This window comes from Triplophysa dalaica, chromosome 13 (assembly GCF_015846415.1).
Source record: "Triplophysa dalaica isolate WHDGS20190420 chromosome 13, ASM1584641v1, whole genome shotgun sequence".
In the NCBI taxonomy this organism is placed as follows: Eukaryota; Metazoa; Chordata; class Actinopteri; order Cypriniformes; family Nemacheilidae; genus Triplophysa; species Triplophysa dalaica.
Window position 1 is genome coordinate 11299570 of NC_079554.1, and position 27897 is coordinate 11327466.

A 27897-nucleotide genomic window follows, 5' to 3' on the forward strand; every position below is an offset into this window, starting at 1 on the left:
TTGTAGGTATATGTTTGAGGAATTGGAGATATGTACCATTTTTATCTCTAAGAAATAAAACGGTTTACCAGAAACAATCTGTTCACGATACATTCAGCATTCAGATATTTCAGCAGAGTCAAATAAGAGACTGGTTAACCATTTGATGATGAACGGGCATCTGTAGAGCTCATTTTAGATCTGTAGTACCAATGACTTCACACTCATCAAGCACATTATTTATTATATAAAATGTGTAACTTTGTTACTAAACTACTACTTGCAATATAGTGTATGAACACAATGTAAGACTGACTATGCAGTGTAAAAGTTATTGTCCTGAAGCTAAACAGATGCTGACTAAGTTTGGGTGGTAGTTCTTTCATTTGCATTGTTTTGCTTCTTTTTAAAGTGGCCGCGTAGAGGAAGTTTGTGGTTGTGTTTGTGTGTTTTATTGGTTCTACGACCACATTTCAATCCCCTTGCTCATATTTTTGTGAAGTTCTGTTGATATGCAAGTTATCAAAATTAATAATAATATGCCAAAATAATAGTAAACGTCACACTCTCTCCTTCAAACCGGATCACAAAAGAGAGAAATAGTTTTAGTGTACTTATGTGTCATGAAATTGGACATATTTGTTAGGAGGGAATTATATTTTTGAAAAGGTCGATTATTATATATAGAGTAAAGCACCTATTTGCATGGGGAGAAATGAAGAATCATCATGCTTTCATTCGGGTCCATTATGGCGACCTGGGTCGTTTGAAGTTAGTTCTGTAAAGTAGCTTATGAATTCAATGGTTTGTGCTCGCATATGAAATGAGAAGTACTGTAACTGCTTAATACTGTGGATTGAATCCCCACACACATTCATGAACATCTCGAGACGTCGTTTGGAATCTTAACACCGGTATTACAATGACCTTGTATGCAAAACACACCTGTCTGTTTTGTCCCCTTTTAATGTGACTCTTTTTTTAGGTCCAGAAAAGAGATGAAAAATGTATGTGTGTCTAAGTGAGATATACCAGGACTCGAACTCTAATGGAAAGTGTGATAACTGTAAGTGCACTTTATCATAGCAGAACCAAAAAAGGTTTCTCGTAGGAACTGAAATCCTGAGATTCTTTTGGTTTATTTCCTCTCCTTAATAAATAAAATGCAACTTTACCAGCTGTGGCTCATCGGTGCTTTATATTCATTTGTTTGTCCTCTGTGTTCTTTTTAATGATTGTTCTGCTCTTTGTCGAAGCTACGCGTGTTATTATTACCTTTCTCCTCTCTGGCTAACAAGATAAATTGTGGGCATTTTTTTCAAAGACACAAAGGACCTCAGGCAGAGAAATAGAGAGAGAGAGTGAAAAGAGGAAAGAAGCGACTCCTCAAGAGATTAGAATGACGAGAAATAAAGAACCAGATTTACGGGAAGCTCCTTTATGGACCTGAAATGCTTATGCATCAATAGAAACTAGCGTTTCGTAGGCTGTAGCTAGGGAGATGTGTGACTTCCTCTGTATGTTTGACGTCTTCACACTAAAACAGAAGAACTGCACCTGCAACAGTCGGACTTCGAGGCTGTCGTGTTCTTTTAGAAAATCAATGGCTTTTGTTTGTATGTGTGTGAGATCGTAACTAATGTGTGCTCATGTATGCATCACAGTATGTGCGTCACAATCTGATCACCTTAAGGGGCTGTGTGCGCGTGGGTGTGCTTGCAGACAACTCGCTGGTTCTTTTATAATCTGCTTTCCCACTAAACTACTTCCTGTCGTGTTTAGAACAGAACCTGGTCAAAAACAGAAATCCTTATTTATACATTTGTGTGATGTAAGGATGTTCACCATCATCCATCTATGCTTTTGGATTGCCTGCCTCCGTCCACATGAGGAAGACACAACAGCAACACTATATTTTAGAAATCATCTGGATTGATGACTTTGCACACGCTCAGTGAAGTTAAATAACGGAAGTGTGACGGCCATTTTAACACTACCAAAATGTAACTTGTATGGTTAAATACAAAGTAGACTTAACCTTTTTTGTATCGTTTTGTATAATGAAAGTACTCATCAGCTGATCTATAGATTTAAAAGGATAGTCCACTCAAAAACTGACAAAAATTCTGTCATCATTTACTCGCCCTCCAGTTGTTCCAACCAGTATAAATTACTTGTTATGTAAAACATGACTTTCAACATGTTTTAAGACCTCCGGGAGATTTCCAGGCCTCCTCATCGACATCATGGTTATGGTTGTTGTCGAGGTCCAGAAAAGTACTAAAGACATTGTTAAATTGGTCCATCCACTCATAGTGGCTCAATGAATTTTTTTTGAAGCGATGACAATACTTTATGTGTGAAAAACCAACCAAAACAATTATTTTAATCAATAAATTCTCCTTAGGCCTATCATTCTATGGTGCGCGTTCACGTTGGGCAAAAAGGTGCGAATCTTCCTCAGTATCGAAATCATCAGACATTTTGCGAAGATCATCTTATATACAGTGTGCATCTGCTTGTAAACACAGAGTTGCCAGAGTTGTCAGTGCGCCAGTGTCTGCACCCACCGAATGCGCATTCGTAAAATATAACAACATTTATATTTTGAGATGCACTTTCCTTTTAGGACAACACATTTTCACTACATTATAATGGCCCGGTTTTACAAACAAGGCTTGAGGCTAATCCCAGACTAAAATTTTTGTGTGACCTGTGAAATATCTTAATATTAATGAAATGTTATCATCTTGCACTGTTCTCTGCTTTTGATTTGCTTGTATTGGGTCTCAGATGATCTTATTCCTATCATTTATTTGCATTCATAATGACTCTTTCCAGGAACTCATAAAAACAGATTCAGATTCCTATGTGTTTTTTGTGATTGCCCACATTAATAAGATTGCATAGCCTTGTATAACTCCATTCCTTTGCTGGCCGTACATCACAAATGGTTGCATTGATTTGTTTTAAAACAGATTTAAGTCCGCAGACAAAACCCCAAAGACCATTATTGAACAACTATTAAAAGGCTAAAAAAAATCCAGAAGCAAGCCAAACTGTTTCTCAGAAAATAAACATTATGTAATTGCTTCTCAGCAGGAAGCATCTTTAACCGGAAAGCACATTTTTAACATCTGTGAGAATGCCGGCTGAGTCTCTGATGTCTCTCCAATTGTGTGTTATTTGATGAGTAATGTGATGCAGAACAATGCATCAATTTCATCTTGGTAATCACTATTATACCTCATTTTACAAACCTTGAAATTTAAAATCTAAGGCAATAAAAGACTAACTACCAGAAGTGAATTAATAGTGCTATGCATAGTTAAAATAAATAAATAAAAAGGAATAAGCTTAATGTTTCTAGACATTGATTTTAGAGACTGAGTTTCATCATTCATGATGTTTTCCAACATTCTTGTCCAGCTCTTGCCTGGAACTTGTAGACTGTTACATACAGTAGGACGCAGATATGAATCAGAACAGGTTTTTATTGGCCAGTTAGGAGGAATGTGAGGAATTGAGTTGGCACTTGGTGACACTGGAAATATTTCACTAAATAATACATAGAAGAAGTATAAGAAAGAAGAACATAATCAATTTCTAAATATAAATACATTTAAAATATATAGAGATACAGTGTAAGAGTTCTTAAAGTACAACTTATGCTTGATGAAAGGTAATGGGTGATGGAGGAGGTGATGGACAGTTTTTGCAATAGATTTTGTTGAGATTTTGAGTGTGTGTGTGAGAGAGAGAGAGAGAAAGAGAGTTATTTGATCTGAGAGATGATCTGAGTTTTGCTCGAGTACAAATGTTAGAAATGTGTATGTGCACCATTGCTACTTAAGTTACATCCATTATTATAGGGCTTTATAAATCAGATACTAAGGAATATGACTTTTCTTTTTAAACACACATGTTAGATCTAAAATATGATCTCAAATGTTGTCTCAAATAGCCTATTGCGTAAGCTATTTCATATCAATTTTTTTGTATATATACATAAATGCCTGTGTGTGTTATTGCTGTGATGTGTCTAATGTATTTTGATGTTTTGTTGATGTTTAGATGTTTTGCCTATTCGTTTTCTCTCTTTCTTGTTCTCTGCTATCCTCAGTGGGGACGTCCTGCGATCTTTTCTCTCATAGGCAGTAGAAGTGCCATAGTTGCAGCGTCAAGTTGAATCACCACACACATGAATCAGCACAAACAACAGAAAGCCAGGAATGTCATATAATCATCAATGCAAATTTATAATAACGCTTATAAGCAATTAATACTCTAATCTGAACCGTGTGCCAAGCTAAGCATTCAATTAACATTATTGGCATATGTGTTCCTACTTCCCAGAAGCACACAAAAAAGGAATTGGCCACGAAACTTTGCAAAGTGCATTTTTCTGAGGGCTCTGGGGTCCTGAGTATATCAACGCTGCCTAACAACTCTTGAGGGTTACAGAATGCTGGACCTGATTTATAAGGATCCATTTCCACTTTTCATTTCTACTCATTCTACTGGATTTATCTGCTGCTTTTGACATTGTTAACCACCACATCCTCCTGTCGACCATCAAGGGTAAGAGCGTCTCTGGAATGGTGCTACAATGGTTCAAGTCTTACCTCTCAGGTAGGTCATTCAGAGTATCCTGGAGAGGTGAGCTCTCTGAATCACAACATCTCAATACACGGTTCCATCAGGGCTCAGTGCTTGGACCGCTGCTCTTTTCCTCACATGACATGCTTAGGTTCTGCCAATCGGAAACATGGCTTTTTCCTATCACTGCTATGCGAATGATACACAGCTCCACTTGGCATTTCAGACTGCCGATCCAACTGTTTCTGCACTCATTTAACCATGCCTGAGAGACATTTCATTCTTTATGAAGGACCACCTTGCAAAAACAGAACTGCTTGTAATCCCGCTGACTCAAAGGCTCGTCAACCATCGTGCCTTCAGAACGGCCAGATACCTTGGAGTGGTAATCGATGATCAGCTAAACTTCACGGATCATGTGACCAGCACCACTCGGTAATGCAAATTCAACCTCTACAACATTAAACATTTAAGGAAAATTAGACCCTTCTTGTCTGAGCATGCTATGCAAGTCCTAGTCCAGGCTCTTGTCCTGTCTAGACTGTACTGTTGCAATTACTGCCTGGACTCCCAGCTTACACAACCAAACCTCTACAGATGATCCGGAATGGAGCTGCAAGAGTGGTCTTCAATGAACCGAAGCACACCTTACTCCTCTCTTCATTAAGTAACATTGGCTCCCTATAGTCGCTCGCATCAAATTTAAAGCTCAGCTCCTGGCCTACTAGACCACTACTGGTCTTCACTCACTCATACAGATCTATGTACCCACCGGATCCTTACGCTCTGCAAATAATAAATAAATCTCAAGTACCTTCTCTGGATCTGTTTTTTACATTAGTGGAATTATCTACCCGCTGCCACAAGATCCGCAGATTCTGTGGGGATCTTTAAGAATCGGCTGAAATCACATCTCTTCTGTCAACATGTGACCGATTAGTTCTGACTTCTGTTTCTTTTCTAATCCTTTGCTTTGTATACTGTAGGCTATATGAGACCAGTTTTTACGGCACTTATGCTTTTTGTTGTCCATATGTTGTTCCAAATGCTTCTATTGTTTACTTCATTTGTAAGTCGCTTTGGATAAAAGCATCTGCTAAATGACTAAATGTAAATGTCATGTAGTTCATTTATGTGTTCATGCAATGAATCTTAAACACTTAAACCTGGGCCCATGCTCCTAAAAGTAATTTTTATGAACCGAAGATTATATTTTTTTCCTCAATAAAAAAACACAGAAATGAACATAATATAAAGAGACTTGCCAGTAAAATATGTCGTATCATCATTATGATTTCTCATATAGAGAGGTAGGCTAAATTAAAGTATAGATCTCTGGATAGAAACAAAGCCATGTGCTAGGATATCATCACTCTTACATATCTTTATTAGGCTTTTTACACAGTTTTATAACAGATTTCCCGGCAGCAATCAAACTATTCAACGCTACGTAGAGAATCAATTAACACCTTGAAAATGACATTTTTTCTATTTCTACGAACATGCCTTATATTTTACAGTAGCTTATACAGTATACAGGTGTCAACCCTACTGTAGTTATATTTCTAGTGCAGACACTGTTTAATTCCTAATGTCTAATAAAATACTGTTTATGATATTTGTCTTGTATTTCTGTTGTCCCTTTGTAAGCACAGAAATGTCCAGTCCTCCTCTATACAGTATTTATATTTTATCTAAATTTTTTTGAGCATGAAAACACCTCAAAGGTTTTGCATCTGTGAGAGCAGGTATGTGACACTAATAAGCTGCCGTGTGTCTGAACATCTAATGAACAGAAATTTCTCGTCTGCTATAATGAAACTGTGGGCACCAGGGCTGCAGAATTTTATCTTTATTACTCAGGACAAGAAAAAGCAGGACCTATCGGAGACACTTTGTTTGACTGACGCTTAAAAGCATGACCGGGTTTAAAAGGCCAGATCACAAATAGGGGTGGGACTTATCTTTTTGATACATAGATTAAGTTAGATGCATCTCCAAAAATGAGAATAAACATTTGTGAAACTGCTACAAAGAAAACAGTTTCAGATTATATATAGATATATTTAAAGCTTTGGCTGTGATGTTCAAACAATTGAAGCTTTGCTTCGAGATTTAATTTTTGTTTGTTCATTTGACTTTGACATACACTCTCAAAAACAGGTAGGTGAGCCTTCAAAGTGCCTTTTGCACCATTTCGTACCTCATAATGTATACATATCCGCAGACAAATGGTACACATTTGGATCTATTTAAATGATACCGACCCAGTCACAGCTGTTGCGCTTTTTTTCCAGAAAACGTTGTTTACTGCTTGTTGCAGGTTTGGCCGAGTTGAGTGTTATATAAATATGTCCCCTAACCGAAGGCACACGGAAGACACATTAGGGATTGAACCTACGTAATATTAGCCTATTCATATTAGTATATTCATATAATTCTATGTAGTATGTAGTTGTCAGCCATATACATATAAATGCATCCTAGTACTTTAATAAATGTGATACAGCAGTTCTACCTGTGGCCCATCAGCTGGTGTTTCTGATATGTCGTCATGCTTAGAAACTGAGTCAAATAAGTGATCACTTATGATTTGTTATTAACATATTTAGTTATTAGTCATGTGTTCAAGGTCAGTGAATCATTGCAGAACACATTCCCGTCAAATACACCTCTACACTGCACAAGGGCTTTTTTGAGGCGGTGTGCTGATCTTGTAACACACTCATTGCTGGATTCATATCGCTTATCTTCCTGCCTATTATGGAATGCAGTGCTCCATCAGGCAGGTTTCAGTCCTGACTCATGCCTATTTCTGTGCCACTCTCACATATACAAACATAACCCAGGTCTCTGCAGTTATGTTGGAAGCAAGGTTATATATACCTCATCAGCTCATAGTGGCTGGCCAGAAATTCCTCTGAACTTCCTCTGAACACACAATGTTAAGAATGTTTACTTCACATTTCCGATTGTCTTTACTCATCGAAGTGACACTTGGTTTCTGTTGAGGACGCGCCATCTAGTGGATAAACTATGTACTTAAAGGGACAGTTCATCCTAAGGTTGCTCTAAACCTGTATAAATTTGTGTTCTACTGAACGCAGAGGAAGATATTTGGAAGAAGGTCAGTACGGAACAGATCTCATCCCCCATTGACTACCATAGTAGGAAAAATTGCTTTATAAATTTAATTGTTCTGTTGAACACAAAAGAAGATATTTTGAAGAATGTAAATAAACTTACAGTTTTGACCACCATTGTTATTTTCCTTTTTATTTATACAGATATGGAACAACTCGAGGGTGAGTGAATGATGACAGAATTTTTATTTTTGAGTGAAAGCAGAGGCAGATGGAGGGGAAAACATACGCAGATGCACTTAAATTCATTAAACAGCAGCATAAGGACAACAGAAAAGAGCACTGTCTAAAATAATATTATTTTATAGTTATTTACTCATTATTTTACTTTTTATACATAAACTATGAACTATTACTAGAGATGGACGAATTTCATCAAACTGATTTGAATGCTAATGGATGTACTTGGCCTCTTTTCGTACCTGAGGACGATGCCCTTTCTGACCGCCGGCTTACCCGCTCTCCTCTGCTGGAATCCGTGTGTTGTCTTTGGTTGATATTAATTAATTCCTTTCGACAAATAAAATATCCTAAACTTGAAGCCTGAAAACTAATCTGCATGCACATGGGACTGTTTAACATGGTGCTGTAAATTGACTTGCACCCTAATGTGGTTGCTAATGTCGCTAATGTGATATAATCACCTCAGAGGTCACGATCGATGGTTTTATTTTTTAACTTAACTAATATTTGTATGTTTTGTTACACTTATTGATTAAATACGCTATTTCTAATTTAAAAAAAATATTTCTCGAAATGATATTGTGACCCTGGGCTCTTGTCATTGCGACCCCTACTTTGGGAACCCCTGAACTACAGAATAGTTTTTATCCAGAGCTCACGTATTTACTAAAGATACATTGTGGTGGTTTTCATAACTTAATGGGAATGTTAGCAAATGTTCTTAAAACATACCAGCCCTGGAGTTTCAGACTCAAAATATATATCACCTGGAATGATATTCACATGGTTATTTTGAAAGAAGAAAAGTCTAGATGACAGAGTAGTACAAAACTGAAGGAATATAGTGTCCCAGACGCAGCGAAACAGAGAGACTTTTGGCAGAATCATCCATTATTTCATCTTGAGTCACAGGAAATGGATGTGACCCCAAAGCAGGTCAAAGAAATACACAGAGGCCCATAAAAGTGCACTTGTTATTAAGGAAAGAATTTATTCATTGCTGGCACTGTCACTTTTAACTGTGTGTGTGTGTGTGTGTGTGTGTGTGTGTGTGTGTGTGTGTGTGTGTGTGTGTGTGTGTGTGTGTGCCTGTGTGTGTGTGCATGTGTGTGTGTGTGTGGAACATAAAACTCCAATGTGAAGTCTTTCCTGTGATACTTGATATTTAACAAAAACATGCACAGATTGCATGAATTGGTTTTAACTGCTTCATAATTGCTAGAATCAGGGCTGGTGGGTTGTCATAGCAACACCGGATCCTTGCAGGTGTTTTGTGTTGTTCTGAACTCTGGTTCTGTCTTTCTTTACACTGAGCCAGAGACAACAGGACTCAATCATGAGTGTGTTTTTGTGGCACAGAGCCTGCTGGCGCACTGAAGCCCAAGGTCATCATCTGATCTGGGATCAGATCCAGTCCAATTAACTTTAAAAGCCCCTGACAGACATAACATGATGCGTTCATTTAACTGGAATGCAAAAATACTTTGACACATCCGCAACATTACTGTGTGCATCTTGAAACAAAAAAATTGTACTGATATATCTTTAGATATTTCAGTGTAAATTGTCCGGGAAACCGCCCCTGTATGTTCATTATATTCATAGAAAAAAATATTCTGTGGGCCATGAAAGCTAGGTGAAAATTATCAAAAATGTTTGGGCTGGCTGCAACTTTATAAAAAAAAGGGAAAGAGTTAATAGAGACGCTCATATATCAGCCACTAATGTTTATCAGCTTGTTTTGATCCAATACAAACCATTAACAAATCGACTATAGGATAAAAAAGGCTGTAATAACAAACTATTGCAATTTTATAGTTTATACTTTACTGCAGAACAGCAGCCAATCGTTTTCTGAAGTATGTATACCTAATATAGAAAGCAAGAGCCCTTTAATAAAAAATAGTAAAATTTGTAATTAATAATATATTTAATGTTCTATAATAAGATGTTAATTTTAAGATAAAGCGGAACAAAAATAACCTCTGAAAGTTATTTAGATGTGCCTCTCTTATAATGTTGGCCTGTTAAATGTTAAATGAGGGAGATGCACCCAGACAAGATAAAATGACAAATACTTAAAATCTCATTTGCTATTTAAAAAAATTATAATGAGACGAGAGCAAATATCTACCTACATGCATTTAAACACCAATTGCCTCACCTTTAAGTGAAACAAACATATGGTCATATGCACTAATGTGCACCCACGTGTTCCCTCAACAGGCTATTAATCCTGGTGACATGCGCACACACAGTCTACAGCTATAAAAACACAGGCAGCATGTCCTCCTGTGTCTGCATTTGCAGTCGTTTTTGTGTTTTGAAATTCTTATAAACAGAAGAATTTTATGAATTTCCATCTTGATTTCTAGTGAAGCCAACCCAAATACTGCCCAAACCCGATGCTAAACACATCATCCTTCAACCTTAACAGGTCCTAAATAAACACAGACATACCGATACCCTCATACATTATTATTGATTACTTATGAGGGAATATGTATTTTGGGAATCTGGATATTTGATATCTGGTTTCACAGATCACATAGCTATTTTTGTTGTTTTTATATAAAAATAAAGCATGTTGAACTCAAAAACAGTTCTCCGTCCAGATGTATCTATCGTACTTTGGGTTCCCTGTCAAAGACCATCCTGATTTAGACAAACCCTTTGAGCCCTGACCTTGACCACTGACCAAGAGCTCCTAGTGTGGAGACCTTCAGCGGAAGCTCTGCTAACAGAAACATTCGTCTTTTGTTAAAGCCATTTGCAGTCTTCCTTTGGGGGGCGCTGGACCCCCTGAGCATCCCACAAATGATCTTTATCACTGGCCCACATCTAACAGCCTCCACTTTTTGAGTTATATTCCCAGCAATGGAGCTCTCGTGCATTGTTTGTCACATGAGTAACTTTGAAGCAGCAGTGCCTTATTCAGCTCCTAAGTGAGCCAAAAACAATCCCGCTCTGAGGTTGTAAGGGCGCACAAGACTGTACTTAAAGCCTCGAAACATTCATTAAGGTGTCACAGCAGGCCTCCGTTGAAAATACATTTCTTTCATTTCATCTAAAGCTATATTTTGAGCTAGGACTGTATATTTTTTCCAGAACCTTATTTAGGTATATGATCTGGTACTCGTGGTTGTACGTGCAGGTGAGGCATGTGAATTGACAATGATTTAAGACTAGTGTTAATGATCTTATTTATATGAAAAGCATGAAAACGGATCTTGGTTGAGCATTTTTTCTCATCTTGCTGATATTGCAGATGGTACAGAGATCAAAAGTTCATGTTAATGAGCTTTCGTTTAGTTTTAGTGTAGAAATACACATGTGTCACACACTTCAGACAACCTCTTGAACCTCTGAAATTAGTTTAACAGGGGTTTACGGGTGGGGGGGAAGCGAGGGAACGTTTCAGGGGATTTGGGAAAACACAAGGATTATGTATAACTCTGTTATGACTGCAGATGTCAGGTGATGTTTGTGTTGTGTTTGAGGGACATTAGCTATTCCTTATGTCATCCTTGTGGCTAACATAGTGACTTTATGTTGTTAAGACCTGTTGTATTGTGTATCCTTATTAAATGGCGTCACAGGACACAGTGCGGTTTGTAAAAGAACATGACAGCATGTATTATTGTTGGAGTGCACACTACATTCTAAAGAGGTTTTAATCTCTGACGAGCCATTTTTCAGACATGGATTACATCTAATCCTAACAATTTTTCCATTGAAAATAAATGTTAGACCATAGCCATGTTTGGAAAGTAGGCATTAGTTTTGACCTAATTTTTTACTGGCTCGTGAGTGTTGTCATGAATGCCAATATGTTACCATCACTTCAGCTCTTTCAGATGTAGACCAATTACCATTGAGGAATAGATTTTATAAATTGAATATAAATAAAAATACCCTTTCTGTGTACTTCACACACGTTTCCGGTTTCTGTATTGTCTGGTGCATCAGTTTTGTTCTGTTATTGAATGTGACGGGAATAACAGCCGAAATGTGGTTTAGACTAATACATCCGCTTGCTATTCATCAGTAGTTAACTAGGTTGAATAGTGGTGAATAAAAGAACGCCGGTGGATATCCGGTTGCACTCTATAAAGATCTTGTTTGTACTCCAGAGGTGACAGCTCAGGTTTTCTTGTGTCAGGTAATACATACAACATAAGAATTGGCTTTTCCTATTTAGATTTTAAAAGCCAATGGTTGGAGTTATGCTGCCGTCAGGAGGCGGCTCCAGGTACTGCAACTCTTTTCTGCGGCCTAGGCAAAATAAACGAAGAGGAAACATTTAATGTTCCTCAAACAGCCCGCTCATGCTCCGATGTGGACGTGAATAACCTCACAGATGAGCTCCCAGTCTTTCTGTAAGGGAATGCCTTTAGTTTCATTCTGCTCCGAAAAATCATGTCTGAATGTATTAAAGTGAACTTTACTAACTGAACTGAAGTGAACTGAACTAGTTTTGGGAAAGAGCAGAAATACTTGTCTGATCCTGTTTGCTAGACTAGCTAGTTAAGCATTCTTTACCTTCAATGTGCATTTTAAGCTACTTGAAACATCTGTTAATTAAATATAAAATATTTAATATAAAAGTTTGTTTTTTTAAACACTGCTGTCAAGATTAGATAAACGTTGAGACTTTTTTTATCATTTGATTCCTCAATTGGTAATATCCTTGTCATCATGTAATTGAAAAGGCTAATTTACAGCTTTCAGACAAGTTCCATCAATCTGATATATTGAAAAGGCCTACTTGTCTTACTTCTTAATGATTTCCTTTCCTATTTCACTCCGACTCTCCCCCTTTCTCATGACCTACGTCTTTGTTGTGGTCAATAAAAACTGAAAGCTCGTAATCTCTAACCAATAACAACCAAAACCGAAACAAATTAAATCATTCTCACGGATGGTGGGAAAATAGTGTCGAGACTGAAACAAACCTCAACCCCTTAAATTAGCAGAACAACATGCACTTTATCCGTGGTACCCAAATTTAAGAGATGTTTGTCGTGAGTTCATTAAGCTTTCAAGTGCTCAGAACTATCATTTGTTTAACATGTTTAACCAATATCTGTGTGGTTTGCTGTGACTATTGTATGAGCTACCATTAAGATCAGATGATTCTTTCATGTGGATGACCAAAGTAAAACCAAATACATATAAATAAAAAGACCTTCTGCAAAAGACTCGCTAACCATCACTCTTTTGTGCTGTTGTATAGCTGAATTGTCATGTGGTTTCAGTATGATATTTGCACAAATATGTTCCCTCAGTGTAGCACTTCAGATACAGTACGTAATGTACGTAATGTACTTAATTTTTATACATTTATTTTGAATTGTACTTCAATGAACTTGAATGAGCTCATTGACTGAAAAGCCATTTTGCTTTAGAATGACAAAAACATTTTAAAGGGAGACTTTACTTTATGTTTACATTGGAGACTGAAGACATACTGTACAAATATTTATCAAAGATAAAGCATTTAAGCATGTTTTTCCGTAGTCAGGTAAGTGCAACTTTCAAACTTGTCACATTCATAATGGTCCAAATTTCTCATAAACTGGTACATGCAGAGCAATCCTTTCTCCATTAGTTGTGCATTTAATCAAGGAAAATCCTGCAAAGTATGTCACCTCTCAGAAATGGTGTCCTTTTTGTCACATTCATAATGCGCGTTTATTTTCCTTTTCTAAAAAAGAAAACACACGCATAGACCGATTTATAGTTTCTATAAAAAAACATAAACAGATGGTTCAATATTGGTAATAAATACTGTCTCTGACAGTTTCTGTTTCAAGTTTTGTCTGAAAATGTCACATCCACAATGCTGGATTTTTTAATAAATGCTTTCGCAGCTGGGTCTTTAAAATCTTGTTGCTATAACTCTGTCAGTGGCTTCTGACTGCGGTCGTATAACTTAGTAAATTGATTTGAATGTGATGGAGTTTGTTATGTCTGCACCTTTACTCCCTCGCCACATTCACTACCTCTTCTCGTTCCTTGTCTTATATTTGCTTATCTTCATTCCATCCAAGTTATTACCACCTGCTGTGATTGTGTAGCCCATTAGCCAAAACCAAATCTTTTAACCGAATCTCTTCTATGCTGCTTTTACTCCCATTCCCTGTGTTCATGTGTAAGTGCTGTTTGACATCAAGTTGGGGTGTTTTTACAAAGCCTGCTTTCCGTGCAAAAATCAAATTAGCCTGTTCAGTAAAATCTCTTGAGTGCTGTAAGCAGAGAGACTCACCTATACTCACCCTCCTCACACCTCTGTTTTCTCCATCAGCAGAATTGTCCAGATGTTTCTTATAAGGGTAATGGTGTGGGTCCAACACTAACTGATATCAAATGCAACAGGTTGTGTTTGATGCCTGAGGATGGCAGAATATAACATCATGAGATGCATATCATTTCTGATTTCAACTTAATATCCTCTTTTTCCAAATTAATGTTACAACTTATTCAATTTCTTTATAAAGAGACAATGTTTCGACAATGTTCAATGTTTTATTTTCTACATAAAAGAGGTCCAAGAATCAGAAGTTCAACCAAGTGAAACAACTTCTGTGTTTTTGGTGCAGTTTGTGTGTTCATTGCAGAGAATGTGTAGCCTTCTCACTGAACCACATGAGGTCCGGTCGCTATATTTTTTTTCATCTGTGTTACGACACATTACCACTATACTATTTACTATTTTTGCAAACAACAGGTTTGGAAGAAAAACAGTCCCTTCCACAGTGACCTGAACTGCAAAATTGAGCAAAATTTTTACATAAAAAAGATTTACTTTTGTTTTTCTCAAGATCTAAATATTTATATGAATACATCTATTATTTATTTAGTTATTCTTTTAACTTTTTTTGCAAAGATTTACACATTTTTCAAAGCCAAGCCATTTAGCTCAACCGCATCCACCTCTTTTAAGCTGCCATGAGGTGTGACAAATAGAAAGAAGAAACATTCCTATAAAAGTCTCGGCTGAGTGACAAAGTATTTTTTCCTAGTTACGGCCCTTTTTCCAGTTTATAGAAACCATGCAAGAGCTTCAAAGCATTTGAACTCATAGGCAACTGAACAGGGGCATTTCCAGTGGGATAAAGCTGACCATATGAACGCTACATTCCTGTGAAAACTAGCAGATGTGACATGAGATGCTTTACTAAAAAAGTGTGACCGAAGAGCTCTTTGAGACATTGACCTTTACAGAGAGGAAGAAGGAGAATGATGATGAGTGTTAATCGCCATCGCAGTGGAGAAGTTAGACCTTGAGTTAGACCTTGACCATGCTGGACCGGACCCTTGTCGTGTCACGGTTAATTGGGATTTTGCTTGCTGGAACTCACATAATTCTGTCAGTTTAGGCATCTTAGATGATATTTTATATAAATGCAATCTTGAGAGCAGCAGAAGAAATGAGAACAAAATGCATTCTGTTTCTATACAGATGCTGTCAGCTCTCCTGTTGGTTATAAAATCTAGCCAAGCGGTCTCTAGAATTTGGCACCAGATGGATTTAATAAGCGTAGAAGGAGCTGGAGAGACTTTGTTCTGTAAAAGTGTCTTTGTGTTTAAGTATGTGCCTAGACATTCAAAATTAAAAATCAGCTTTTTATAACATCTGTTCTTTTATGTTGTAAGTGTGAAAAGGAAATGTGTTTTTTTGTGGTTCTACAAATCTTATCAAAGTTATTCAATAACACGTATTCAACACACCAACCATAATAGTTTATGACTAAGATCACAGTCATTTAACTGGATTTTACAGCTACCAAAGCTGTAAGTATAATATTGGTTTACACTACATACTTTAATCATTCTGGTACACATTAAAAGAAAAAAAGCAACTCTTTTTATGGCTTGTTATCTACATTTTTTGTTGTTGCCACAATTGTCAATTATCGTGGCAATAGTTTGTTCCTTAAATTTACAGAACTTTGAGCTGCATAAAAATGTTTGATGCAACCAGTCTCTATACATTTTTGATTTGGAGAGGTCTGATTTTTTACAGTAATCTTAGACCTGTTTCTAAAGAAGAAGTATTTCCAGACCCACACATTTTTTGTTCGTTCTTCAGCTGACTTTCTATGACACAATTACTGATTTAAATCAGGAAAAAAATAAAAATAAAACATTTGATTTCTACTTTCCATCATCTCAGACATCCTTATTGACCAGTGTAATGTGCTCTTGTCCTATTTTTGTTTCCCGACATCATTCTAACCTCGTCCCTCTCCCCCTTCATGGTTCTTAATCACATTTGATTTATAAAATGAGGCGCAGTCCCCCGTAACCCTGTCTGTGTGTGCAGTGATATATAGATGTGTTAATACTGGACTTTGGGGTTCATCCCAGTTTTCTCCCATCTGGAGAGTCCCAAAAACCCAATGACACAGAGAGATTGAGGGAGTGTGAGATAAAGAGAAATGGAGGAAGTTTGGTAATGCTCATAAAAGTTTTTGGGGCTAAATAAAACACTGGAGGATTTCAAGATGTGCTCACAAAGGACAGAAAGTAATATTAAAATTAAAGAGGATTTAGAGTTAAACAATGCCCAGAATATACACAACGTTTATCAATGACATCATATAATACTTCCTACAGGCCATAGAGTTCTCATCACCGGGTTGAAGCGTTTTTGTTCAAAGCTAGAAGAAAGAATGTGTGTGTGGAGGGGTGTCTAAAAAGGTAAAATGTTTTGGTTGTGGAGAGCACTTTGAAGGCAGGAAATGTGCCTCAAGTGGCCATTAGTTGTGTTTATGGGAGCTGACTGCAGAACTTTAAGGCTTTGATGGTCTGAATGCTGCAATTGGCCTCAGGAATTGGTTTGTCACAATTTGACTTCAAAATTTCAGCCTCTCAGGTTCAGACTTGGTCCATGTTACATCGTAGGTAACGGTTTTACTGATACCTATACTGGTACACGGTTAAACACAATAATACAATAATTTATTCCCCTCAGAAAGCAATGAGTTACAGGCCCCTGTAGAGCTCTCCACCAGTGAACAAGCAGGAGGTCTCTGCGGTTACTTTCTCTAGGCTGTCAAACCACACCACAACTGAGAGAACATTCCTCTGGAAATATATCAGACTTTGATGAATTGTCCAGATCTGATCGGACCGACACATCTGAGATGACCTACAGCCAACCACACAAGCCTTCCAATCCATCCCCTGTTAAAGCGATTCACGCCATGCTTAGCAGACAACGTTTGGGTGTGTAAATACAAGGCTGCTGTTTCCATCACTGAAATCCAAAACGTGCATCCAAGAAGGATTTTTCTATGGACCCCCAGGGAAAATGGCAGATGTGAATCGAAATAAGGGACAGTTTGGATGAAGATAGGTGACACAGGTTGAATGTGATAACCTCACCCAAAGAGAATGCAAGGAAAATAATTTCTTTAACAAAACACATGTATTGTGGCATTTAACTGTTAAAAATGTTTAACCTTTCCAGAATAAACTGTGATTTGGAGCAACAGACACATTTCCCTATGAACCATTTTTGGGTTTGTGTCAGGGGACATATTTGGTTTCATACTTCTTGTAGAATTATTTAGCCAAAAAACATGATACAGTACATGGCCTCCAAAAAAACCTGGCCAAGCTAAACAACATAACTTAAAAGCAATTCCTGCATGTATTATGGTGCAAAGTCCTAGTTGATGTAATTACTTTTACAGCAATAAGTTAAAAGGACTCCACATAATTCACTTGTAAGAGTGATGAATCTGGCCATGCTTCAAGATGTAAGCATCAATCCGAGGATGAACACAAGGGTTTGAGATTAATTAAGACCTCAGCTTTTTTGATCTTAACATACTGAGTTCAAAACCTTTTTTGCTACTTCAACGCAAAGTAAAAATAGCCTCCATTATGTGGATGCTTTCCAATAAACTCCTGTAATCAGAGTTTGAAACACAATTGTTTCTGTATAGTTCAAATGGTTGAGCATTGCATTAGCACTAGGGTCCTGGCGACACATGCACAATACATTCTTGTAGGTCTTTACCTTAAAATGCTCTGTGATTAGAATAAAAGTGCATGCATTGTAAACACTGTAAAAAGTTTTTTGATTTTTTTATACAGTAAACAATTTTCAAATGACAGAAAAAGACTGCAAACATACAAGAAAAACTCAATTTTATGGGAAAAGCTTTCTTCTTTTCGGGATTTTTCATAAAGTCTATATTTTTAATATGATAAAGTAAAACATTAAATTTCAGAAAAAGACCAGAAATTGGCAGGAAAAACATGACATTTTAAAGAAAAGAAAAGTTATTTTACGGTATGTTTCTGGTGCCCCAGCTGCCTGAAATTTTATTTTGATTTGATAATGATCTATATTGCAAATAGAGCAAGCAGAGTTATTCTTAGCTTTTACATCACAAAGTACGGTTTGTCTTCTGACACTAAATTTAGTGACTCCAAACAAGTTATTTCTGCAGATCGTTTTTTTAATTATTATTTTTATCATCTCCATAATCCTCTAAACTCATGTTTTGCTTATTAAGTTGACATCAGGTCCTCTTGTAAACTTATATAAATTAAAACTTTTATAAAAGTATTAAAAAGTGGTCATACAATAATTTTGTAAAATAAAAGAGCATGAGGATTCACTTGTGTCCGCAGTAAACATTTGTTCTGTGCCCTTTCATTCACCCAGATATCCTAATGAAGCTTTTGTCCATCCATCCTTATTTATTCTCTAAAGTCTTTCTGTGAGCAAAAGCCCTGGAAATTATTTCGCTCACTGAACACTTCTGCTCATTAGCATGTGTAAATGCTGATGTTAATTAGCAGTTGTGATCACTGTTTCCAGACTCATGTTGGCATCACCATCAGGCTTTAATGAACTTGGGGCATCATGATGAAAGTTGTCCTGCCTCCTGAACATATTCAGATGCACTACTCTGAAAGACTGCACTTTAAACATAATTTATACAATTGTCTTTGTTTATTTCTGTTGTCTTTCCTTTAACATCTCATACGTTTCTCTTATTGTCTGAATGTAAATAAACATTTATCTGTAGCTGACTGGCAGACCTTGAACGTGGCAAGTCAATAAGAAAACTGAAAATTTAATTTCCTTCATTAATCATAATAATAAAGTTAAAACTTTCTGCTGTCAAACTGTTTGTGAAATACTTCATATCCCATCGGTGAAAACATGCTGTCATTGCTGTTCTTGTATTTTAGTTAGTTTTATCGTCATTAGAAACACAAATGACAGAAATTAGTCACTTTTATCGCACACACGGTAAATGTTTAAAAAGATTTAAGTTCAATGTAACAAAATTAAATCTGGAGTAGTAAATTAAACTTCACAATGCAAAAAAGCATCATAAAATGGGCAGTTCCAGCGTTATGGACGTGACATTTTGCATTATGGACGTGACATAAAAACGCTCAAGGGAATTTGTTACGAATATATTGAACCATCTGTTTATATTTTACTGAACCCTTGTTGATAGAGTCTTAACATAATAAAATGCCAGTCTATGAACAAATTTTCTATTTTAAAAAATGGAAATAAACATGCGGTATGGATTTGACCAAAAAAGGATGCGTTTTTTGGGAGACGATAAACTTTGTAGGATTTCTATTATATAAAATGCACAATCCTGAAGCAATAGAATGGAGAAGGGATGGGATAAAGGGGGATGCCTCTTTAAAGCACATAAAATTGTTACTTTATTTTCGATTTGTGAGGAATATGTAGCGCTTTGGACGGACAATCCTGAAAATGACAATTACCTGACTATGAAAAATCATGCAATAAAATAAAACAAATGCTTTACAAATTTGAAAAGAGATCTCACATAGGCATTTGAACCACCATATATTAATATCTGTGCTGTTACCAGTAAAAAATACATTTTTCCGAGGTTAGGTGGACATTTTCACGGAATTGCCCAAATGGCCTGTGTAACGCAAAATTGTTTTTTTTCACTGAGCTTTTGTTGTAAAACCTTGTTTACTCGAAAATGCACGTTTGGCTTTATTAAACCCGATCTTCTCTCAGATCTAGATCAAGTCGAGAAACCCGTCAGAGGAAGGTTCAGGTCAGACAGAAACTGTGCTCAAAATAACTCCTGCTTGAGGTATTTCCAGGACATGGAAGCAAAATACAGCATGTGTTTATTTCAGGAACATTATAAGTAGCCCTTGAGGATGTGTTTATCCTGCAAGTGACTGTATTACCGGTCCTTGCTTTATAATTTGCCAGTATGACTTGGCCTTGAAGTCATTCGGCTATTACTCTGCTCATCATTTTCTCTTCCTGGCTCACCGCATGAAAGCAGGAGATTATCCAACACCATAGCAACTATATAATACTGCGTTCAGTTGGAGTCTGAAACGGATGTCTCTTGACCAGCATTGTCTCCGTGGTGAATGTGTGTGTGACTGAGAATTTTCTCCTCTATGCATGTGTCTTCCTAACAATTTATCTTATTTAAGGGTTTCACCATAAAATCATTCTTGTTTGTCTTTGTTCCTCTAACTAGCTTTATATATGGTATAAATATATAATATTTGTGATTAAAAATGATAGTTGGATATTTTAGACCTTACTATACAGATTATATATTTGTCTCCTCCTTTCCTGAAGTCTTTTCACACAAATTGATTCTGCACCAAAAGAAAGTGCACAAATTTATTAAGGTTTTAAAGTATTCCCGTGTTTGGACAAAGAGATTTCAGTTGTTGTTTTTTTGGCTGGATGTTTAAACAAACAATTAATAGTGTTTTGGGGTAGTTTACAAAGTTAAAAGTTTGGGTTTTAAGTAAACAATTTTCTCTTTAAAAACTGTGAAAACATATTCAGTTATGTACATTAATGTACATAAAGTAATAGTAAAAAGTAATAGAATACTTTTAAGTGCCTTTTTTGGACCATCTTTAGATGGGAAGTGAGTGCCCCCTGGCGGTGAAACAAATTGTTTACAGACGGTTTTTCTCACAGTTTTTAATTTTTTCACAGACAAAATCATATGTTAATAAAGTAATTTTTTTGACAAAGCCATTGATTTTTAGTAACAGATTCAGGAGTGTAGACTGAGCACCTTTAAACCATACTGAAAAATTGAGGTTTTGTATAGACTGTGTTACCCATTGCAGATAGATACACAGTTTAGTATGGAGTAAACTTTTTTAGCACCACTATTAAGAACAAAAAGGGCTGATGGCTTTCTGAAAAACATCAATGAATACAATACACAAACACTTCACACTGGGAAAATATACTCCAAGTGATGAAGATTCTATTTCAGTGTCTATATTTTAATAGTTGTTATAACTTTTAATGAAATAAAAATACTAAGATATAATGATTAAGAAGATTCAATCACTTGACCCACAGCACTGATATTCAGAGTAATAACAGAAATACAGATTTGAATACAAATCAGTCACTTGTTTCATTTCTGCGGCATATCCGAATGACAAAAGTGCTGATATGCAGGCAACATAATTTCTCTTTAAACACTATTTCTATTATAGAGGAAATATCCAAATCAAGTGTCTAAATATATGAAAACATAAAGAATTTAATACAAAAACAAACAGAAAGTATAGCACCTTAAATGATTTGTTCAATAATCACACAGACGAACAGAGCACCTTAACAAGTCATTTTTGTAATCTTTTTGATCTTGTAACCAGTGTGAAGAGTGTTGAGGTCAGGTGTTAGAGTTTACAGTCGACTACTAGAGAGACGTCCAGGGGAGGGACTGCGACTATGACTGGCCATCTGACAGACAGAGAGAGAGAGAGAGAGAGAGAGAGACGGACAGGTCACACAGTTAGAATTTATTTTTTTATATAAAATAATATAAAGGCACACTCCATGAACAGAGTTTAAACTATTGCTTTTTTGTTAAGTGAAAGGAAATTCAACTTCATAACCAATTTTAACCAACTAAAGGTGGTAAGACTAAACATGCATTTTAATTTCTATACATTTCAACATTTTAAGTCCAGTAGGGCTACATTTCTGAATACATTTATTTCTATTTATTTTTACTTTTCAGACAATTTAGGAGGGGTTGAGTACAGACATCAAATATGTTTAAAGTTATTTTACATGCTATGTCTATTGTAGGGTTTCTAATATGTAATTGTTCCAAAAAAACTTGGGATTGGTACCCAACCTAACATAAAGTGCAACATATTTATGAAACATGCCAAAAAGATTTTCACATAAAATGTAATTTGAGAAGAAGTCACACTAACCCTCAGACTCAATGAGGAAGCATGTGCAAGAGAGGTATGAAAAAACTTAACACTTAAACTAAGAAACATAGATATGATTGATTATATACAGTACAGTATATATGGTGAATTGAAGAGTTTTCAGTCATCACAGAAACTCACAAATGTGCGTGTGGGGCTTCCTGAGCGAGATTGGGAGCGAACAGGACTGGAGCTACGACTCCTGCTTCTCCACTAGATAAAAACACAATGATCCTCATTGATCCATCTGTTTAAATTCTTGATTTACTACCAAAAGAATAGGTTAAAGGGATACTTCACTCAAAACTGAAAATTATTTCAACATTTTTCACCATCGATTTGTTCCAAGTCTGTATAAATGTCTTTGTTCTGATGAACACAGAGAAAGATATTTGGAAGAATGCTTACAAACAGACAGATTTTACCCCCCATTGCCTTTCCATATTAAGAAAAAATAAAATGGTGTAGTCAAAAGTTCCCCAGAAATGTTTGTTTTCCTACATTCTTCAAAATGTCTTCTTTTGTGTTCAACAGAACAAACATTATCAAGTAACATTTCCCCACCATGGGAGTCAAATCGGGGCAAGATCTGTTTGTTTAAAAGTATTTTTCTCCAAATATCTTTCTCTGTGTTCATCAGAACAAAGACATTTATACAGATTTCAAAGGTATAAGTAAATGATAACAGAATTTTCATTTTTGAGTGAAGTATCCCTTCCTCCACAGAAAATTCCTTTTAAGAATAGGCCTATAGTTTATTCACATCTGAGTATTTTTTGATTGATTTTCTCTGAATGTCTTTGACATACCAGCGCTCCTCTTTTGGTGACTGCCTCTCCTTTTAGTATGACAGTATCTCCCTCCACCAGCGCCGGCCACACGTGATATGCCACCAGAGGAGCTGTGAACTCTGAATCAAAACTGCGTCTGTACCTGAGAAGAAGAGAGAGTGTGTGTCTGCAAAAGCCACAAGTTTCATTTTGTGCATCTCAGTTTGTTTTGATCTTGAAAAAGTATCAGTATAAACACACATCTTGTTTTAATTAGTGTTGAGTAAGTAACGTGTATGGGTTTGATTTTTTTGAGCTCTACTGACTTCACATCGCTGTAGAGTTCTCCGTCTGAGCTGAAGGCCAGATCCAGTGGTGGATCCAGAGTCTGCATGGCGAAAGCTATTCGGCACGCTTCCCTGATAAAGCTGCTGATCAGAACAAAGTCGACCTCCGGAGGGAAGGAGATACGAGGGTTTACGTTCATCGCGTTTATGATGTCCTGAATAGATGGAAATTGAATAATTGATTACTTTCAGATGAAGAAATTAAAGAAATCAACACAGAATGTTTCTAAAGAAAACGGTCTAGGACACCATAGAACCCGATTATGTTGACAAACACATTTGTTATGAGGATTGTTTCAGTCTGGAACTGCTGAACATACATTAACGCTGGTTTGCACGTCATACAGGTCCAGATTTCTCACAATGTAATCCACCACTGCATCCTCTAGACTCTCATGACCAATGTGTGTGGAGGAAAGTGTCTTCTTCACACGTATCTTGAACTGCCGATAGGCCAGTTTAGCAGCCTGGAAAGATTCCTTCGGACAATACAAATAACTCAATGATTACTCAAAAATTATTATAAATTTTATTGTTTTTTGACCTGAACTATTGTTACTTTCATACACTAACAGTTGTAAGTCATGATGGGTGGTAATAAATAACCAAAGGTCTTCTCACCACAACAGCAATGAAAATGATCCCTTGGACTGTGTCCAGGTCGTCAATGTATCTGCGCAGGAGACTCTGGGACTCCAGCCTCTCAGTGGCATACAGGTCTGAGAAACGAGAGACCAGCCGGGCGTGACGTGAGGAGCTGGTGAGCTGGGCACGTGTGGGAGACTCGCCCCTCACAGGGCTGACCGAGCGACTCCGGCGAGGAAGAGGACTAGGTGAACGGCTCCTGATCAGTCTGAAAGTGAGGTTTACTCACCATGCCAATCCAAACTTGTGTAAATATTTTTTAAGCGTGATTAAACATACCTGTCCTGCAGAACAGATTTCTCCGCTGTGAGGAAAGAGACCTCATCTTTTAGGATTCTGACCTGCCTCTCGTGGTCATCCAGAACATCCAACTTTCTCTTATATGAAGAAACCTGGTCTTGAGCCGCTCGCAATCTAACACAAACCAGTATTTCCATAACTTATGAAAATTTTAAATAATGAAAAACATTTCCTCTACAATTCACAAATATCATGAAGACCCCAGCTAACAAAATATACTCGTAACATTTCTATCATGTTCCACTAACGTTGCAAAAACAACAACTTTATATTAATGCTTTTATAACATTTTAAAATCATTTAGAAATTACAAATAACAAAATTATCTTTTAATGTTACTGATAACTTTTTTGAAAACATTGAGAGAAATTTAAGAGACAACTTTTAGAGAATGTTGGCAAAAGTTGTGAGAAGGTTATTTTCACATCAAATGCTCATTACGAAATTTGCACAAGTAAATTACATAAAGTCAATGCAAGGACGCGAACAGATGGGAACTCGCGCCAGGCGATGCGATTCAGGCGATGCGATTGCATAATGCTGTGTTCACACTAAACACGAACAATCACTTTCCTCTCTTAATGTGAGTGTTGTAAACTGGTGAGATGGTGGTCTAGTGGGTTAAACCACTGAACTGGTAAATGAAAGGTTGCTGGTTCAATCCCAGCAGCCACCACCAGTGTGTCCTTGAGCAAGACACTTTACTCCATGTTGCTCCAGGGGGATTGTCCGTGTAATAAGTGCACTGTAAGACGCTTTGGATAAAAGCGTCTGCCAAATGACTAAATGTAAATTTAAATGTAAACTGACTCAATGAGCTCTTTGCGTGAATTTCTCGCTCGAGTTGACATTCTTCAGCTTGCGTGGATGACGCGAGTAGTGCTACCTGATCCGCTTCATTCGAGTCGCCTTGAGCAAGTTCGCAACTATTCGCGACTTTGTATGTAATTTACCCACGCAAATCACATAATTCCATTTGGTGTGAACACAACATAAACCCAAGTGAACACTCAACATTGTGAAAAATCATGAATTATTAAAAAAAGTTTTTTACTAACGCTGCCTTTAGATGTAGTATTTCATCCTCTGTGGCCAAAAGTGTGGTTGCTGATTTATTCTTTGTAGAATCCAGTTCAATCTGAATGTCAGCCAGTCTGAAATCAAATAATTGCACAGAAAATTCTTTCTGATTTATTTATATGGTGTATGAAATAGTTGAACACTGACTTTAAGAGCTTGTCAAGTTTTCTGTTTAAATATTAATGTATAACAATGACAAAAAAGCAGATATTTTTTATTTAAAAATAGCAATGTACTTTAGTTTTGTTATTAAAATTGTTACTGACTCCTGCTTAACTGAGTTTAACTCCAAACGTGTAGAACACAGCTGATCTTCTATTTTCTGCATGTCACTCTCATGAGCAGAGGACATTTCACGAATCTTACGCTCTTTCTCCGCAGATTCCTAATCAGCATATATAGGAGTACACAAGCACAAATGATATACACATACAGCTGTATGACAAAATCATTTGTTTCACACACGAACCCAATGAAACACAAATACAGCGCAAGTAGAACAAAACTTGAAAGGGATTCTGGGATATCTCACTGACCTGCATGAGACTGAGGCTGGTATCCGTGGAGATGGAGGAAGCTGGAATAGTGAAGCAGGAGCCAAGCCACGGTAAGAAACGAGACTTCAGAGTGTCAATCCCTGCATAATGTCCCCCTGAAGCAAGAGAAAGTCAAGAGAATGTGATTTTAAGAATAATAAAAGTTATAGTTGAACTTGAAGGAGAATTGTTTGGAGTGAAATGAAGAACAAGATGTTGAATACTGATTAAACAACTGTATTTATTGCATCATGCAGAACAATAAAAGTGGAAAAATTTTTTCTTATTGCACACATAGATGCCCTGTCATTTAAATTCATGGGGCTTTATGAATTTATTATAAGTTGCCCTCTTGCTCTGGGCACATTATATTGGCTATATCAGAGAACCTTAGAGGGGACACAGGACAACAGCTGCATGAAGTGTACGGAAGTGTGATGAAAAACCTGAAGAGTCAGAGAGAAGAAATATACAGCATCTAGAAGAAATAGGTAGGGACAGGGAATTCAGACATGCTAAAGGAGACATGATATAAGCGGACAGAAAGGAGAAGAAGAGTTTGTTACCCTCTTGTGCTGTAAGGTTGAGTATGGTGAACAATTGACCCTGAATTTTAGAGTTGAGCTCCACCAGCTCACAGCACCGGTTCAGATTCTGGTCACAAGAAAACACCTGAGAGAAAACACCACCAAACACTGTTGTGAAACCGCGAGTTAATATGTAACTTGCAGTTGAAGTGTTTAAAACTAAAGAAATTAAAAGTTAGGATCAGATCTGCAGCAATGTGATATTCCGTAACTTTACCGTATACGAGAAGTGACTATGTTTATGTATGTTAATTAACTCAATTATTTGTTTATCATTGACAATCAATAGGCTACACCAAAACAGTTAACTAACGTTTAGATGTTTGCATTTAGCAGACGCTTTTATCCAAAGCCACTTACATTGCTTTATCCTATACATTTGTACTTAGGTATGAGCAATCTCCTGGGATCGAGCCCACAACCTTACCACTGAGCTACAGGAAAGATTTAGTTATATTTCACACTGATTTGAGACGTTAATAAAACGACTTTTAAAGAAGACGTCAATAAAGTTTTTACGGGACATTGAAAAGCTAGCTTGACGGGAGCGCGCACGCTGCGTCAGGCTGTCAGGTCTGTCAAGGAATGCCAGCGCCGTTGTCCTGACAACGAGCGTCCATAGTAACCAAACTTTGCGTAAAATCAATGCAATGAGGCTATATTCCAATATAGAACGATTGTTAGAATATAAATTCAGGAACAATTTGACGTAATGACGTAAAAAGGGTAACCCACTGCAAATATATGTGAACTGTTATTGCATTTTGATGCGTGCAAAACTGAAGTCACAAACCCAAATCATTTCTATATAAAGAAACACAATCCCAACAAGAATGTTCATTTACCAAATTCGTGTTTACAAATAACCACACATAATACAAACCACAGGCTTGTTGTAGACCTACAGTTTAGTAAGTGGTTGATAAAGCCTGTTTGAATTATTGATTACTTACGTGGTAGTCTTTGTACAAGGCTTCAAGTTTATCCTGCAAAACACTGTAGGGGGAAGCGTTCACCAGTCTTCGCAAATTGTCAGCCATGGCTAGTTTGTAATGCTTTAATCCTGCTTCGGGATGCCCCGGTGCCGCTGCGGGACTTATCTAGCAGCGCGAGTGCGCGCCTTGTATTTATACTGGTTGTAAAAGGCCACCATACGCGCAAAACCTTCCCTTGTACTTCATTGAAACTATGGACGCGCTTTTAGTTGTAGCAACGATGCTGGCTTTCTGCACCTTTCATCTTAAGGAAATATAGTTCTTTATTTAGTGAGCGGATGCTCGGACGGACAAACGGAACCTGTTTTTTTAACACGGACAATATTATGTTACTACAGTCTATGTGTGAATGTGTCTGAAGGTGAAGCTCAGTTAACTTCTCTGTGATGAAATCTCACACTGTCAAACGACACAGGTTGGTGTCAGATGTCAAGTGCAGGAAGATCTTTATTTACACTCACTCACTAAAAGAAGTGT

The 27897-nt window shown here is 36.9% G+C and overlaps 1 protein-coding gene across 1 annotated transcript; it reads right to left on the reverse strand.

Annotated features, from left to right (window-relative positions):
- Nucleotides 1-21013: 21013 nt before the first annotated feature.
- Nucleotides 21014-27788, reverse strand: spata18 (spermatogenesis associated 18). Its single transcript, XM_056765311.1, has 12 exons — nucleotides 27379-27788; nucleotides 26405-26510; nucleotides 25839-25954; nucleotides 25569-25687; nucleotides 25281-25376; nucleotides 24202-24336; nucleotides 23899-24130; nucleotides 23598-23756; nucleotides 23257-23432; nucleotides 22970-23093; nucleotides 22302-22373; nucleotides 21014-21678 (listed from the first exon to the last, which is right to left on the reverse strand). The coding sequence occupies exons 1-12, from the start codon at nucleotides 27463-27465 to the stop codon at nucleotides 21622-21624; spliced, it is 1479 nt and encodes a 492-aa protein (XP_056621289.1). The 5' UTR covers nucleotides 27466-27788; the 3' UTR covers nucleotides 21014-21621.
- Nucleotides 27789-27897: the final 109 nt, after the last annotated feature.

Excerpts from the sequence above, each read along its gene's own strand:
- spata18 (XM_056765311.1), bottom strand. The coding sequence starts at position 27,465 with ATGGCTGACAATTTGCGAAGACTGGTGAACGCTTCCCCCTACAGTGTT. Across the intron at positions 25,377-25,568 it reads TTAAACTCAGTTAAGCAGGA|ACTGGCTGACATTCAGATTG; the intron begins GTCAGTAACAAT and ends ATTTGATTTCAG. Across the intron at positions 23,757-23,898 it reads TCATTTTCATTGCTGTTGTG|GAATCTTTCCAGGCTGCTAA; the intron begins GTGAGAAGACCT and ends TATTGTCCGAAG.